Source organism: Dreissena polymorpha, chromosome 4 (genome assembly GCF_020536995.1).
Source record: "Dreissena polymorpha isolate Duluth1 chromosome 4, UMN_Dpol_1.0, whole genome shotgun sequence".
In the NCBI taxonomy this organism is placed as follows: domain Eukaryota; kingdom Metazoa; phylum Mollusca; class Bivalvia; order Myida; family Dreissenidae; genus Dreissena; species Dreissena polymorpha.
Window position 1 is genome coordinate 23,366,805 of NC_068358.1, and position 15,386 is coordinate 23,382,190.

Sequence of the window (15,386 nt, forward strand, 5' to 3'; positions counted from 1 at the left end):
AGCAACCTCTTGAAAAATTGTTTAAAAAACGCATCTCAAATTTCTTTTGAATGCACGTATCCGTCACTTAACTTTTGTATGGGAAACACTGCTTCTTTCATTCGTGTACCTCTAATGCTGTAAAACTGAAGAGGACCTCGCTGCTTCGTCAATTGCGTACTGTCTACATAACATCATATTGCGTTTTTCAGTCTTCAGTATAATTAAATAAGTGAACTCTTCGCGGAAGTGGGCGGATAAAATTGATTCGGAATGTATTGGTTGTTGGCCGTTGTGGTGGTTACGGATTTGTTTGTCCCATATATTTTGTTATCTTTCTCAGTGTCATGTATGCTTCATGTACTCGCAAAGTAAAAATAAAATAAACGGGTAATTTGTTGTTCCGTATTTTGCTTTCACTTTTTATATTATTTCCACAAACTCTAAAAGTTCATTTATCAAAACCGGGTTTAGCTTTTGTATCATGCCATTTGCAACATATCCACTGTAATTCTACAAAAGAATCAAACGTGGAATATACAGAATATATGTACATATTTATTAATCATTTTGCTAGTTTACACCAAAAATATTATCTGCTCGGATTTAATTTTCGCCGGATTACAAATTATAAAACAAAAAAGTGAAAATCCACATTAAATAGATATCCACTGCAGTTATTATGATTAACGATTGTTCATTTTCGTTGTTGTCATAGTCTCAGATATTGTTATAAAACCGCGATACGAATTCATGTTGGTGAGTAGGTGTTTGTAAGTAATTATACATTATAGACTAGTACGCATAATGTTCACTATATAACACGGGACATTGCCACTTCAAGTCTTCAACTCCACAGGAAACCATTGATGTTAATATATCGAACATTTTAATTCTATAGCACAATACAGATAGCAGTTAAAGTACGCCGTCTTCAATACATCATGAATTAGATGTTAAAGGCAGGTTCTGTACATTCTGCATTATACAGGTATGCTAATATCTGTTTTAGGATTATCTCCGGAATCTAAGAAAACAAGACTCTCCGTCTCAAAAAATACGCTTAACCTGGCACATACTTAGAAGTTACGTTTTCAATTGGCAAATTAATACCTTTGTAAATGATACCAACAGTTTCAAAGCCAAATTAAGTTTTCTTAGATAATACAAAGTTATTGCAAAAACCTATCCGTCAAGGTAAATCAAGACATTGTGCATCTAAACAACGGATCAAATTACGGCAGTAAGCTCAGTATGCAGAGTGTTTTTGCAAATGGGTACAATGTCGATTATTCATGTCGAGTGCGTATTAAATATAAAATGTTTGCAGGCGGCATGCAATATCATTGAAATCGCGTTAAAAGGCATATTAAACTTAATGTGTTTATGGATAAACAAACTACTGAATAGTCACTTTTTTGTTTCTATGTATGAATTCAATTTAACACTTTTTTATTTTCGAATGAATAGATGAATTGAATATGTATATTTTTAAAATAAGAGAATACATAATTTAACAATGTGTTGGTGCTATCTACGCCAATAAAGACAATCAACACTGGGCAAACTGCGTATGCAATTTTTGGTTTATGTGCATATTGTGTGTCCTAAATTTGCAGGAAAATATTCTAAGACAAATACCATCAACCGGGTTGAAAAACGCATTGTAGACTTCTAATATTGTCACTCAGAGCAATCTTCTTGCATTTTATTTTCAATAAAGCAGAGAAATCATGAAACTTCAGAGAAAATATCAACGATTTCTTATTATTATTAGTTTTTCAGCTACGTCAAAATTGCCTTTGCAAGACTGGAAATACATGAAAACAAAACATAAACTTACTTGTTGGTTGGTCACCACCTTGAAAGGTCTATGCAGAAAATGTGGCAGGGTTCAACGGTCATCAAAACCGTTTAACCGCCAATTATGTGCACCGACCGTTACTTCAGTTTTATTTGTATTTGTGGTTATTCCGAGTTTGTGTGTGATTCTTCTGTACAATCAAACATGTTTAGAAAAAAATGGTTATCTTTATGGAAAAAGTCACGATGTCAGGTCGAAGATTTGACAAGGTCAACTTAATTGCCAAAATACTACAGCTAGTTAGAATATTGCATTAACTATGGACATGTGCTCAGCACTATATTAGCACTATATCAGGTTATGTGTTGTAAGGACAAGATGGTTTCATTTCGTGTTGCTAATAATTGTATGATCTTATACTCTTGTATCATACTCTTGTATCATCAGATATATTTAAAGGCAGTGTTTTATTGAATATATCTTTTGTTCTCAGATTTTCTAAACTTAAAACGAATCGATGTTATATGCGCCTGATGTAAATGGATTTTGAAAATCAGGTATTTCATGCAAGACATTATATATACTATGCAGTATAAATACAGATTGTTTTTTACAATGTAGTATTAATAAAGTTAAAATCAATCAATTACCAACATTTCTCTTGAAAGTTTGTCGTGCGATAATTGGTAAAAATTGTTATGCATTATTAAACGAAGTGCCGTTGTGAGTTCAATACCTGAACATATATGAACAACAAACAGTTATGTTTTGTCAGACCATATGAGGCTTTATTACAAACAAGTAGGTAATGATTGACAAAACATCCATGTGCCAATCATTTTTGTAAATAAAGTATCTTAATTAAACAGTATAATAGTAGTATTACTGTATAAGGGAAGAGGACAACGACAACGAAGAGGACAACGACAACGAGCGAGTCATGGTATTGTAATGCGCATGGGGGGTTAGAGGGTTATGGTAAGGGGTAAGGGTCGGGTTTGGGTTAGGGTTAGCGTAACCCTAACCTTAACCCTAACCCGACCCCTAACCTAAACGCAAACCCTAACCATTACCCAGGGTTATCACCCGTATACCATGCCTTGCTCGTTATTGTTGTCCTCTTCCCTACTGTTGTATATAGTGTACACTCAAAATGTAGACAACACACACAATATGAACACCATTAGTTAATGCATTTATTGATGAGGATCATGAAATTTATTTGTGCGACCGCACCATGTTATGAACCTCTATACATTTATCGTAATTTTACGGTAAAAAAAAGATGTCATTTGTGTCGAAATATAACTCTGTACTACCGGTATGGAAGGTCTTGTCAGAGAGTGTACAACATTAAAAATTAAAATGAATGTAGCAGTAAAAAGTATTCATTATTATGTAAACTCGGTCCATATTAACAAATATACGGATATTTTCAGAATATTCAGTGTAATTGAGTTTTGCGCGGTTTAATTAAGTAAAACAAATAAATTAAGAAAAAAACAACAAATGAGTAAACCGAAATCACACATTCTATTCATATACCAACTGTTCTAAAATACTGCAATACTTAAGCACGAAGACATCAATTTAAGGTATAATATATACTACCGCACGAACAGTATAACTTAATAAGCATACGTCTGGGTATTTACTTTTGGAATCATAGCTAGATGTCTGCTATCATTAACATCTTCATTTACCATGGTTCATTCCATCATATGGGAGATGCATATAAAATAGTAGACATTCTAACAGACCCTAAAAAGAGATGAGGCTTCGTATTGTTTTACTTAAGTTCGGGAGGCTGTTCGAATAATCTTCCACGAAATAAGAAAGCTGGTCTTCTAAAAACAAATAGTGAACAGTAAAAACGATGTCGATGTCATTGCCATTGTGTACATACCTTGTGCGTTTCTCTAGAGCCTATATAAAAGATAACAAACAATACATTCAGTTATGAACACTTTTATAGAATACACTTGTATGCCTATCCACTATCATCAATATCATTTAACATGTTAACAAGAGATGTGTTTGTCAGAAACACAATGCCCCCTAATGCTCCGCTTTTTTTTTACCTTTGACCTTGAAGGATGACCTTGATCTTTCACCACTCAAAATGTGCAGCTTCATGAGATACACATGCATGCCAAATATTAAGTTGCTATGTTCAATATTTCAAAAGTCATTGCAAAACTTTACTGTAAGGTGAAAGTTTTGGTTTTGTTGTTGTTGACCTTTGACCTTGAAGGATGACCTTGACCTTGACCTTTCACCACTCAAAATGTGCAGCTACATGAGATACATAGGCATGCCAAATATGAAGTTGCTATGTTCAATATTTCAAAAGTTATTGCAAAACTTTACTGTAAGGTTAAAGTTTTGGGACAGAATGACAGAATGACAGACAGAAGACAGACCAAAAACAATATACCCCCGATCTATCGATCCGGGGGCATAAAAATAATATAAAACACAAGTTCATATATTATTCGTTTAGATAAACGTAAACAGCTAATTTATAGCATATGAATAACACACATATACAATAGCTTCTACGGGAACATTTCAATTTGATGAGGAAGAATCAAATTACATATAAACACATATGCTTTTGACATTGGCCGCAACTTGTTAAAACCTTGAAGTGATTGGAAACAAGATTAATTAAATGCGCTTTGTAAACATATGTCATGACAATTCTAACAACGTTATTAATTCCTATGTTGTGTTAAATCTGACTATGGACATATAGACACATGTTGGTAGAGTCAGTGCATACATGTACGGTAATTCGTGACCTAGATCTTTGTGTGACTACACATATGGATGATGTGCTAGTAAGTGTCATTTCTGTCATGTCATTATGTGATAAGGAAGTGTTGCATTAACATAAAATGTACCCATTGTTGCATGAAATACATATGTATTATGTTGTTGTTCTTGTTATATGTACATAAAGAAATACCAATGGTATTTTAAAAATAATTTACGTCAATTGTGTCACACGTAAATACTATGCCATATACGCAATGGGCATGGTCACTTTAAAGGCCAAATGTCGACCAAAGCAATAGTGCAGCTTCTTAAATAATTTCCAGCATGGTTTCCTATGGGCTCGACCTAATATTGACAGGCATATTGATAGCTTATCATCTAGTGCTATTATATGATTTTCATAATCATTATTTCGAGAAACCAGCCTTTGGACCACCACGATACAGCGGTCGAGTGTATGTAAATGTATGTGTGCCTGCGTCATTTGCAGACTGTAAATTTGTCATTCGCCGTCCATTTTTAAATTAACTTTCAGCAAACGTTCATTGAGACAACGTGCCAATGTAACAGCCGCCCCCTTATCCAAAAGGTTACGATCACAATAAGTAGTCATATGTCATATTTTACCATAAAATGCTTTTCTAGCCTTCAACTGTGTCCTTCATTGTGAAATTATAAAATAACGTAGTATAAAAACCAACGTAATAAGACAACGTGTCTCGTTTAAAACCCGCCTCTTTACCTCAATGTTAAGGTCAGGGTTAGATTTCAAATGTCAAAGTCTATGTAAACTTAAAGGTCAATGTTAAATGTCAATAAATAAGCTTTTCTGGACTATAACTACATCATGGATCGTGATAATGTAAAGAAATTTAACACACAAGTTCGCAATGTTAAATCAATCAAAAGGTCGAAGGTGACTATGATTCTTTTACTTTCATACTGTAATGTTTAATTGATAGTATTTTACTATGATAAAGCTTCCTTATATTGATTGAAAAATGTTTTACTAAACGTTTATCGGTCGTCCGCCCATTGAGAAAGGATTGTTTGAGCGCATAAACTCCTACTGCTTTTCTCTGAAAGAAAAAAATGAATTTGAAACAGGAAAATTTAAATAACCAAACATCCGTTCAACTCGGTAAAGGACCGTGCATCTTCATCGTGCCGAGAATATCAAACTGTTTTGAGGCCGAAATGTTATCCTTTTAATATTTATTAATTATGATTTAATTCCTCTTTCATATTCCTAAAGGTGAAAAATATATTGCCCGAGATATCATTGGGAAAAATAGTCTGACCAATTTTCATAAAGATCTTACAATAAATGTGGCTTCTGGAGTGTGAACTTAACGTTTAACGACGCACGACGCTCGACGGACAATAGGCGATCATAAAAGCACACCATGAATTGTGCATAGATGAGCTAAAATTGTGTATATTGATAGAGCATATTAAGTATTAAGAGGATATGTTCAGTACAAAAGCCACAACTCATTATCAGTAGTTTTAGAGCTATTGCCCTTTTTGTATTGACCGTTTATTCTGTGGAGAACACATCTGGTGTTATAGATGGTATTATAATGAACCATCACATAATGATAGTTTGCTTTAAAAGAAGACGCAAAGTCTATACACCATACCTATCTCGTCGGTTCTTTCAAAGGTATGTCCCATTGTAAATGTTGTCAAATAAACAATATTTAGGCTAGTATGAATAAAAAATCATATTTGATAAAGGACATTAAAAGCCAGTGCGGGGAACAAGACCCATGTCTGTTTTAAAGTAGTTTTAAATAATTCACTTTTGCTTCAATTAAATGTGAAGAACTACACAACGTTATTTTCTGGCGCAAATATTTAATTACTCGATGGATTCAAATAATAATCTATCAATTGAAATTAACGGCTATTAGAGGAAGAGCATGGTAAAAATACTATATATCTTTTCTTCATTTATATAAAGAGCTATTATCGCTTTTAATTGTTTTGCACAATTCAAGAACTAAAACTAGAACTATCTCTTCCGTGTTTTTAATTGTTTGTTTTTTTCTTGTGTAGAGCCCATTTACATAGTATTATTTTATTGTGCAGATTATTTCTGTATTAAAAGAAAAAAAATCAAATTTCTTATTATGAGATTTTAAGAAAAAGTTAGTAGTACAAGAACCAAAGCGTTGTATTTGATATTTGTATTTATTTATGACCCTTAATATAAAATGCATTTATTAATAGAGAACATATAACTTATGTCTTATTTCAATAAATAAATAAAAATGTGCGAGCTTGACGGACCTTTGCAGCAACATGATTGTGCATCGATTTGGATGCCAAGTTTTCATTACGTTTGTGACACATCAACAATTTGAAGCTCGTTAGCGAGTAAAATAAATAGGCATAAACGGCACACTATGAAGTGTCCGTTTCGGAGACCAAATAGACAACGTGAAACTTTATCGCCTACGAAATGGAAGCATTACGCAAAACGAAAGCCGACATGTTGGTAAAGAATTCACAAACAGTTGCCTCCATATTCAAAATTTGGGTCGCCATCCTTGTTTGACGATTTGTGTGAATTTTATTGAATTAATTCCAGTTAGACCGACATCTTTACCAAATTTCTCTAAATCACATGTCTTGAAAAACTCTCCGTCCAGTTTCTCCTTCAAGCAAGTATCCGCAACTTGTGGATTGTCGGGAAAACAGAATTTCATGCATTCGTGTACATCGAATGCAGTAAAACTGTAGAAGTCCTTGTTGAGTTGCCAACCACGTGCTGATTCCATTACTCCATATTGGGTCTTCCTGGTTTCATATATCTTGAAATTTTGATTTTCTGTCTTGTGCAAAGGTGCCATATGTTCAGATGGTGGTGGTGGAAGTGGTCGGTCCTTCATTGATTGTGAATGTTTTAGTCGTTGTGATGGTTTTGGTGGTATGATAGGCGGACTTGATGGAGGTTTTAAATTTGCTTGTCCGGAATATTCGTTTTCTGTCTCCGTCTCATTGCTTCCTTGACTCTTTGATTTTTGTAATAAACGGTTTATTTGTTTTCCACCACTGTCCCGTATTTCGCTTGCTTTTTCTTTGCTTTTTTTCCAAACGATGAGCATTTCTTTATGGAGTTTATTGAAACCGAGTCTCGCTTTTTCTTCCAATTTGTGTTTCCAATTAGTGTCATTTTTCTACAACATGTAATACAAACAAAATGTACATTTACACAATACATTACTTTTGATTTAAGAATGCTCGTTAACCAACTACCAAGTATTGTATTCGTTGTTTAATCGGTTAACACACCTTTGATTCACACAACAAATGTCAATTCAATCCAATAACAATCTTCGACAATGATATTTGCACATTATGTACTATTCTTTATTAACATTTAACACAACGTTTTATGAGATTATGTTTTTACAAGCAAAAAACTAGTTTATTATAGTGACCTCTGTATAGATTGTAAGAAATAAAAATCTAGCAAACAACGAAATGCATCGGAACCGTTGGTGACATGAACCACTTAAAAAGAAAACAATTTAAGTAAATACATTGTATAAACCTTTCACAATTATATCACCATACGAATAACGATTATTTTTCAGTTATAGATGTAGCAGCAATAAGATATTACGGGCAATCTTTGGCATTTAAATTGCATTGTTAAATACTAGTATAAGTTTTGAGGCGACCTCGGAGCGATTTGAATACACAACGACTATCAAATTACGGAAGTACGCAAGTATTGACAGTTGTTTTTGTAATAAAGTGCAAATCAGTAATGCATAGTTAATGCAAATGGATTGTGCAAAAAAACAATAGATAATTGTTGTAGACGTAAAATAAATCAATGTAAAGAGAGCATTTTAAACAAATATTTAAAACCAACGTACCTTTACTGGAAATGGTAGTTTGGGATACACTTCTGGCGCTTGTCCCTATACAATAAAGAGAAAACAATAATAATCAGCCGTAAGGGAGTCTAATATGATACGTTTGCCTTTAACTGGAGCGACTTAATTTCAAGACAAAGTGCCGATAAAGTAGAGGAAATACGTCAGCAAATAATATAAATATTGCTATAAATTTAGGCATCGCCTTGTAATGCTGAATGCAGAGCATAAAACATTGCGAGTGTCCCCGATTTTCAGACATGTAGACCTTTAATAAATAACTGAAAACGAGTATAAACATAATTCGACTTAAATTAGTTTATGGTTCGATTAAAAGAAGAGAAAACAAGTGGTATTACCCGGCATCACAATGAAATGAAATTGTCTTAAATTGTATAAACTTTATCCTAACATGATGCCAATATCGTTGCACCTGTCCAGATAAACTCGCAATATGAGGCGTAAAGGATTATATTTCTATTTCTAATAATAGCTTTATCGCTGATGTTAAACAAAGGAGCTCGATGGCAATGTTTTTTTTTTGGTTGTTGTTTTTATTTTTTAGTTACCCGTTGATTATTATAATGCATATACAAACTAAATCAATAAAAATCTTCCGACAAAACGTCTTCTTAAAAAAAGATAGTTCGACTATGTACATAGATTTATGTACATTGTCGAACTATCTTTTTTTAAGAAGAAGTTTTGTCGGAAGATTTTTATTGATTTAATATGTGTTTGCATTATACTAAAAAACGGGTAACTAAAAAAATTTAAAAAATAAATAAATAAAATAAAACATTGCCATCGAGCGCCTATGATGTTAAATTGAAAAACAAAAAAGTTCGATTTTCGTTAACATTCGGCACCTTAAACAAGCTTTGCAAAACATAAAAAGTCAAATATAAATTTAGAGACTAATCCATAATTTAAAAATACCCTTGATTTTATATTCTTTTAAAACATCACATAAAACTGTATAAAACAGCAACATTATATTTATTTCATTTAATTTATTAGCAATGCGTGTAAAAAGTATGCTCTTACCACTCCTTGTGCAACAGCGCCATAAGTGGAGGGCTGTGCATCGGGTGCTGTTAAATAAAATAAAAAAGCCAACCTTTATCGGTACAGTCACATTATATGGATTGGTTTTGCTTACTTAAATGGTTTCCAGAGTTATCAACAATCATGATTCACAAACTCATTTTGTTGATGATATGCATAGATTATTGGCGTCGTCAGACATGAAGATTATCTTTGATTCTTGATAGCTGTTTGCAGTATTGTACATGATCGTGTTGCAAAAAGGTATTTGGTGCTTTATCACATATTGCCATTGTGCTGTACAATGGTATGTGGGCTAAAATGTATATTGACACATCGGCAATTATATATATTTTCATTTTTTTGCACAAAGGTATTAGTGCATTCAAATATTTCCAGTGTGTTGTATAAAGGAATAGTCGTGCTTTAAAGTAAATTGCAACAGTATTGCACCGTTGTATTACTGTTTAAATTATATGAGAATCATCATTTTTTCCTCTGAATGTACAGTGAGGATAATAGTCGTTCAACGTTTAGGCAGAGAAATATTCTATATTGTGACCAACTAGTTAAAAAGTTTTAATTTTTAATTTATTTGTGTTGTTCAAATATTTTTGTGTAAACGTATCTTGCTGCAATGACACGAACGATCTGTTTACGAACAAACGTCGAGTTACTAATATAAAAAGTCATCGTGCATACATCTTACGGTGACCCAAGTTATTCATACAAATAGCATATGAGTACATAAATGAACAGGGGGTGTAAAGCTTGTGTATGGATTATTTCAAAAACAGTAATGTGTGCTCCCTATAAAATAAAATAAACATTAAAAAAACAGAACAGACAAAAAACAGCGCAACTTCAAATGAGGCCGTGTTTGCATGTTCAATAAACGCCGAATCGTCATAGCACAAGTAAAATCTTAGCAAAATGCTCCTTGTCAGTTCACTGAAAATACTGCAATACTAAATTAGTTATGCATTTGTTTTGAAATCACTCAACATTTAAGGAACTCATTTACATACGTGACGCTGTACTGTGGCCCGTCAAGTCATCTATGGGCAGATCGTATTCTGTAAACAAAACATCTTAACTATAGTGTTTAAACAATGTAAAATACACTCAAGATTTGCGATGTGAACATGAATTTAGATCAAAGGATACACATTCTCCAATATGTGATGTTGCTATGTAAAACAATTCCGTGTTACGAGTTGAGCTAATTAGAGCAGCTGTGTTTGCTGATCAAACACATTTAAAAGATTTTTGTGCGAGTGGCCCCATGTTATGCTCATCTATAAGTCAATATGCATGAATGCCTGCGAGTGCTGTGGTGTGGCTATTGGGTAATAATTTGTGTATGTATGTACGTGTATGTACATTTGATAATAGTTAAAAAATACCTCTGCGGCAAAAAAAAACAATCCCCGGCAATGTGCCTACGATTTAAAACCATGTATGAAAGAGGTGAAATGCAGAAAGTTGTGTGCCATATTTTCCTTGCACTGATAAGTTAACTTAATAACTTAATTAATTCGACGGGAACCTTTTTTTTCACTCGTACTATTCTGAATTACTTTAGTAAATTGTGTTTTTAAACGATTAAGTGTGCAAATATAAGTAATTTCTGTTGATCAGGTCTGTCTGCAAGGAAGTCACTTACAATGCAATATCTTACAAAATTAATTTAATAAATGAGACGCGCCTTGCGAAATTGGGTCTTATGCCGTATGAGGCCAGCGTAGTTCCGCAAAGACTAGTTATTAAGAACGCTGTCCACTTATGAGATCGCGAAACCTTGCGTGACTTAATATCGGGCAGTGTGGCTCCTGAAATGTGCGGGCTAGTCTGGAGCTTCGTTAGCCGCCCATGGCATAAGACCCATTTTCGCATGACATATGACAAATAAACATTTAAGTTGCCGTAGTTGCACTGATGAATAAGTAACGTGTATAAAATTGTTGTATTGCATTTCAAGACACTGCTTTTTTGAACTTATATAATTACAGTTTGTATTATAAAAGAAACCCCGTCTTTCCTTTCAGCAATTAATACGCTTACGTGTTTGTTTCTTGAAGAGTCATAATGGGAGTGCTTTAATTTATTTTGATTCTGCACACAAGCACGCAATATAGTGTACCAAAAATCACCGTGAAATTTGATAGCTAGTAATAGCCAGTACAAACTTATACAAAGCGACTTGTTAACAGTTTTGGTAGTGAATATGTTCAAATTCAGTCAGGTATACTGCACTCAGTCCCAAACGATCATCCCACAGGTGTGGCTATGATATTAATTAGCAAAAACATCATTTTTAATGAAAAATATTCCTTACAAATATTTAATGAATACACGATTTATGTTGATTTCATTGTTTTATGCCATCTGTTTATTAATAGCGGAGCTACTTTTATTTTAATAATGTATTTCACAGATTATCAGGATGCAGGATTACGACGTGATCTTGTGGGTACCGGTAAATGGTGCTTTTTTCGAATAACTTTTTTAAAACATTTTTTTCTTAAGAATTTCAACTAGTGCATAAGATAAATAAAGATTTTTGTGTTGCTTATGGCAATGTGTAATAAATCAGAATTACGTTATTTAATTTGCCTGTGTTCTTGTTCAAAAATGTTATGTGTACTGCATTCATTTATACGGTAATGCTTCATGTAACCTGAAATTGTGTCACCGATTTCAGACGTATTCAATGATTTATTCTTATACCTTAAGTATCAACACAAACTGCAAGAAAAGCTGTCTTTTACGCACTAAAGATTTTTGCAAATGAATTTCAATAACATGAGTTATTTGCAAACATACATTTATTAACTGTGTGTTTACATTCTATCCAGCCATTGTGTAAACCCCTGAGAAGCCAGTTGATTCTGCACAATGATTATGCAAACATTGATTCACTGTTTAATTTGTACATTATTGAATATGTTTAAAACACAAACCTGGAATGGACAGGTACAGATTCGGTCGTTTCAGCCACGTCATATAGAATTGTTTGTCTCGTTTTGTGGGAATAACAAATGAATGTTCCCTGATCCATATGTTTTGTTCATAATCTGTAAAGTTTGCATCCAAATATTCGTTTTTGTCTTTTTCACTTATGGGTTCATAGACGCTGACTTTTAGGGTGTCGTGAATTGATTTTGGAATAATGGCGAGATGTCTGTTGGAGGGATCATCGTTTTCCACCTTTGTCCATGCTATAATATGGGAAGTGCATACAAATTGCAGCAACACCAATGGACCGTGAAAAAGAGCGTATGCGTCGTATTTTTTCTCGTCGTCTTTTAAGCTAATATCATTCCAAGGCATTGGATCAAACATGATTTGTAGCGGTAATGGAATACTCTTTTGTTTCAGTCCCAGAAGGCTGTACGACGTTGGGTCATCAACTTCCACCATATTAGCAATCTGGTCGTCTCGAAAATAAAATACACAATCACCAGTCGAACATTCCAAATATGTATATGGCGTATTTTCATTTGGAATAACGCCTCGTAGTTCGAGTATAGAATTTTCTGGTACAAGTTTTCCTGAACCTGGGCTCAATCCTTTTAAACAGGAGTCCATATCACCGCCGACTTTTACAAACCTAGGGCAATTCTCTAGTACCTATAAAATAAAACAAACAATGTTGACGTTAGTCGTAAGAAACTATAAACACAATTTCTAGAATATTATATGTAAAACTTATGACGCTACTTAGTCAACCTTAATTTTAAAATACATGTGGTTAAAATAGTTAAATATACAATATTACTAACACAGTTATAAAAAAAATATGCAACCTAAAACTGATTTTGCTAGTTAACAGTTACATAAGTTGAAATTACGACCTGTGATATTGAAATGAACCTCCTTGGTCGTTGTGAACTTTTCAAAATCTTTAGTGTTCCCCTATACTCCGCAGAAATCCAAACCTCTTGTCCCTCTAACTTTTTTCGCGTGGTAACCAATCGTTCACCTTTGTTTTTACGACTTGCATCTTCATCGGTGAACGGTAGGACTCGAACACGGGCTAAATTAAAGTTCCCAAGTTTGTCCAGTAGAACATCGTCATCATCGGGGAGGTCTTCTTCGTTTGGCACCTCATAATCTGAAGGTAATGTCCTTACAAGAACTGGAAATGTGTGGTTACCGTTCTTGATAGCCGTCAATGTAATAGCCCCTGTTTTCAAAGGAAAATGTGTCGCCATTTTGATCTCAAATACCCGAATACCACAATATTTCACCATGCAAAACGATTTGTTTTTATGCACTGTACTCCATTCGAAGTTTACAATTAACCACTCGCCGTTCAATACCTACAGCCTTAGCACATTGTGTCCCAATGTTCATATTAACGGGTTTCAAGTTACATTAGCGTGCGTTCATGATTCAATGCTAAGATAACTCTTTATCTATGTAAATGTGTCATCAAACAAATACTAAGAGCATGTTCGTAAACTTAGATGTGTGTTTGTTTAAATCGATTTTCGATAATTTGCTTTTACATTATCGCTTGATGTAATTGCAATCTTACCAGCCAATCCTGTATACGTTTTATAAACTTCCTGAATTATTTCAGCAGCTGACAGTGTTCGGAAATAACGAGTTTGTTTTCCTATTTGTTTTTATATTTAGATCACATTGATGATACACATTCAAAGTAAGCGGATAGCATTCAACTCATGATAGTTTGGTAAACACTGCGTTCTTATCATATGACAAACAGCTGGTGTATGAAAACATACTTGTTCGGAAAATTCGAAGCCACTTTAAACTATAGAATTAAATCATCTGCTAAGTACTACGAAGTGCTAACTTAATTATGCTTTCATCATGGTAGTTTCTGCTAAGTACTACGAAGTGTTAACTTAATTATGATTTCATTGTGGATTTTTAGTAACATCAATTTACAATGAACACTTCATGATTGCACGAAATGCATATGCAAAAAAATGTAAATTTGATACGATATACTATAACAAATCTTAAATCTTATCTCGTCGTGATTTTATTCTTCTAAATAAAGATACAACGTGTAAGGAACTTGCCTGAAAATGTTTTTACATAAGAAATTTAATATATTTGCTTAAGTAAAAAAGACAGTGATTTGACATAATATTTAAATTCAACTGCTTCCATTGAACATAGTCTAACGTTTATTGGTTGATTTAGTAAATTTTGATCCGTACGTAAAACGATGATCGGGTTGTAGTTTGCACGACCGTCTGCACGAAACTCAAAACAACAACTTACTACGGGTGTTGGCTTGTATTTGTATTGCATACAAAAACGTTATCTATGTTCACTAGTGATTCAGCTCGTAAACGGCAGCCTAGTCTTTTAAGAATCGTGATGCTCTTAAATATAGATTGAAGTGTGTGTGTGTTTTCTTAACAAAAACGGATTTGATACATTGCAATCGTTTATATACAGAATACAGCGCAAATTTTGTGTTCAACACGGTGTCTTTTCTTATCGAAACGGATTTGATAAATTGCAACAGTCAGTATATAGAGTACAGAGCAACTCAATGCATTGCAAATCACCTCATTAAATGTCCATGTCGGGTCTTGATGCAATTGTTTGCTTGGTTTCATATGAGCATACTTGCAGGGCATCAACATGATCTTGCTTATTGTGCCTGTCTTTATATAGACTTAACATATTTTATGAATTCCACATCGGACCCATTTATGCAGGCAGTATGAGAAGTTTCGGTTCGCATGGGCCATTACTTGCTTAGCGGTATAACTAAGTACTATTATAAGTAATTCGACGTAAAGACTGACCAGTATCTTAAACGGATGTTTGTCACTTTTTGCAACAATTCATCTTCGATATTCTTTCGCAAGCGTAATTGCGAGACGTATTTA

The 15,386-nt window shown here is 33.6% G+C and overlaps 1 protein-coding gene across 1 annotated transcript; it reads right to left on the reverse strand.

The window, feature by feature from the left end:
- Positions 1 to 3,735: 3,735 nt before the first annotated feature.
- On the reverse strand, positions 3,736 to 14,037 carry LOC127876747 (uncharacterized). Its single transcript, XM_052422173.1, has 6 exons — positions 13,362 to 14,037; positions 12,468 to 13,137; positions 10,533 to 10,580; positions 9,505 to 9,551; positions 8,458 to 8,502; positions 3,736 to 7,749 (listed from the first exon to the last, which is right to left on the reverse strand). Exons 1-6 carry the CDS (start codon positions 13,758 to 13,760, stop codon positions 7,099 to 7,101), a joined length of 1,860 nt encoding a protein of 619 aa, XP_052278133.1. The 5' UTR covers positions 13,761 to 14,037; the 3' UTR covers positions 3,736 to 7,098.
- Between the last annotated feature and the right edge of the window lie 1,349 nt (positions 14,038 to 15,386).

Coding starts and splice junctions, on each gene's coding strand:
- LOC127876747 (XM_052422173.1), bottom strand. CDS start 13,760: ATGGTGAAATATTGTGGTATTCGGGTATTTGAGATCAAAATGGCGACA. Junction 10,581..12,467: donor TCTGTACCTGTCCATTCCAG/GTTTGTGTTTTA, acceptor TTTTGTTTACAG/AATACGATCTGCCCATAGAT. Junction 9,552..10,532: donor GGGCCACAGTACAGCGTCAC/GTATGTAAATGA, acceptor TTTATTTAACAG/CACCCGATGCACAGCCCTCC.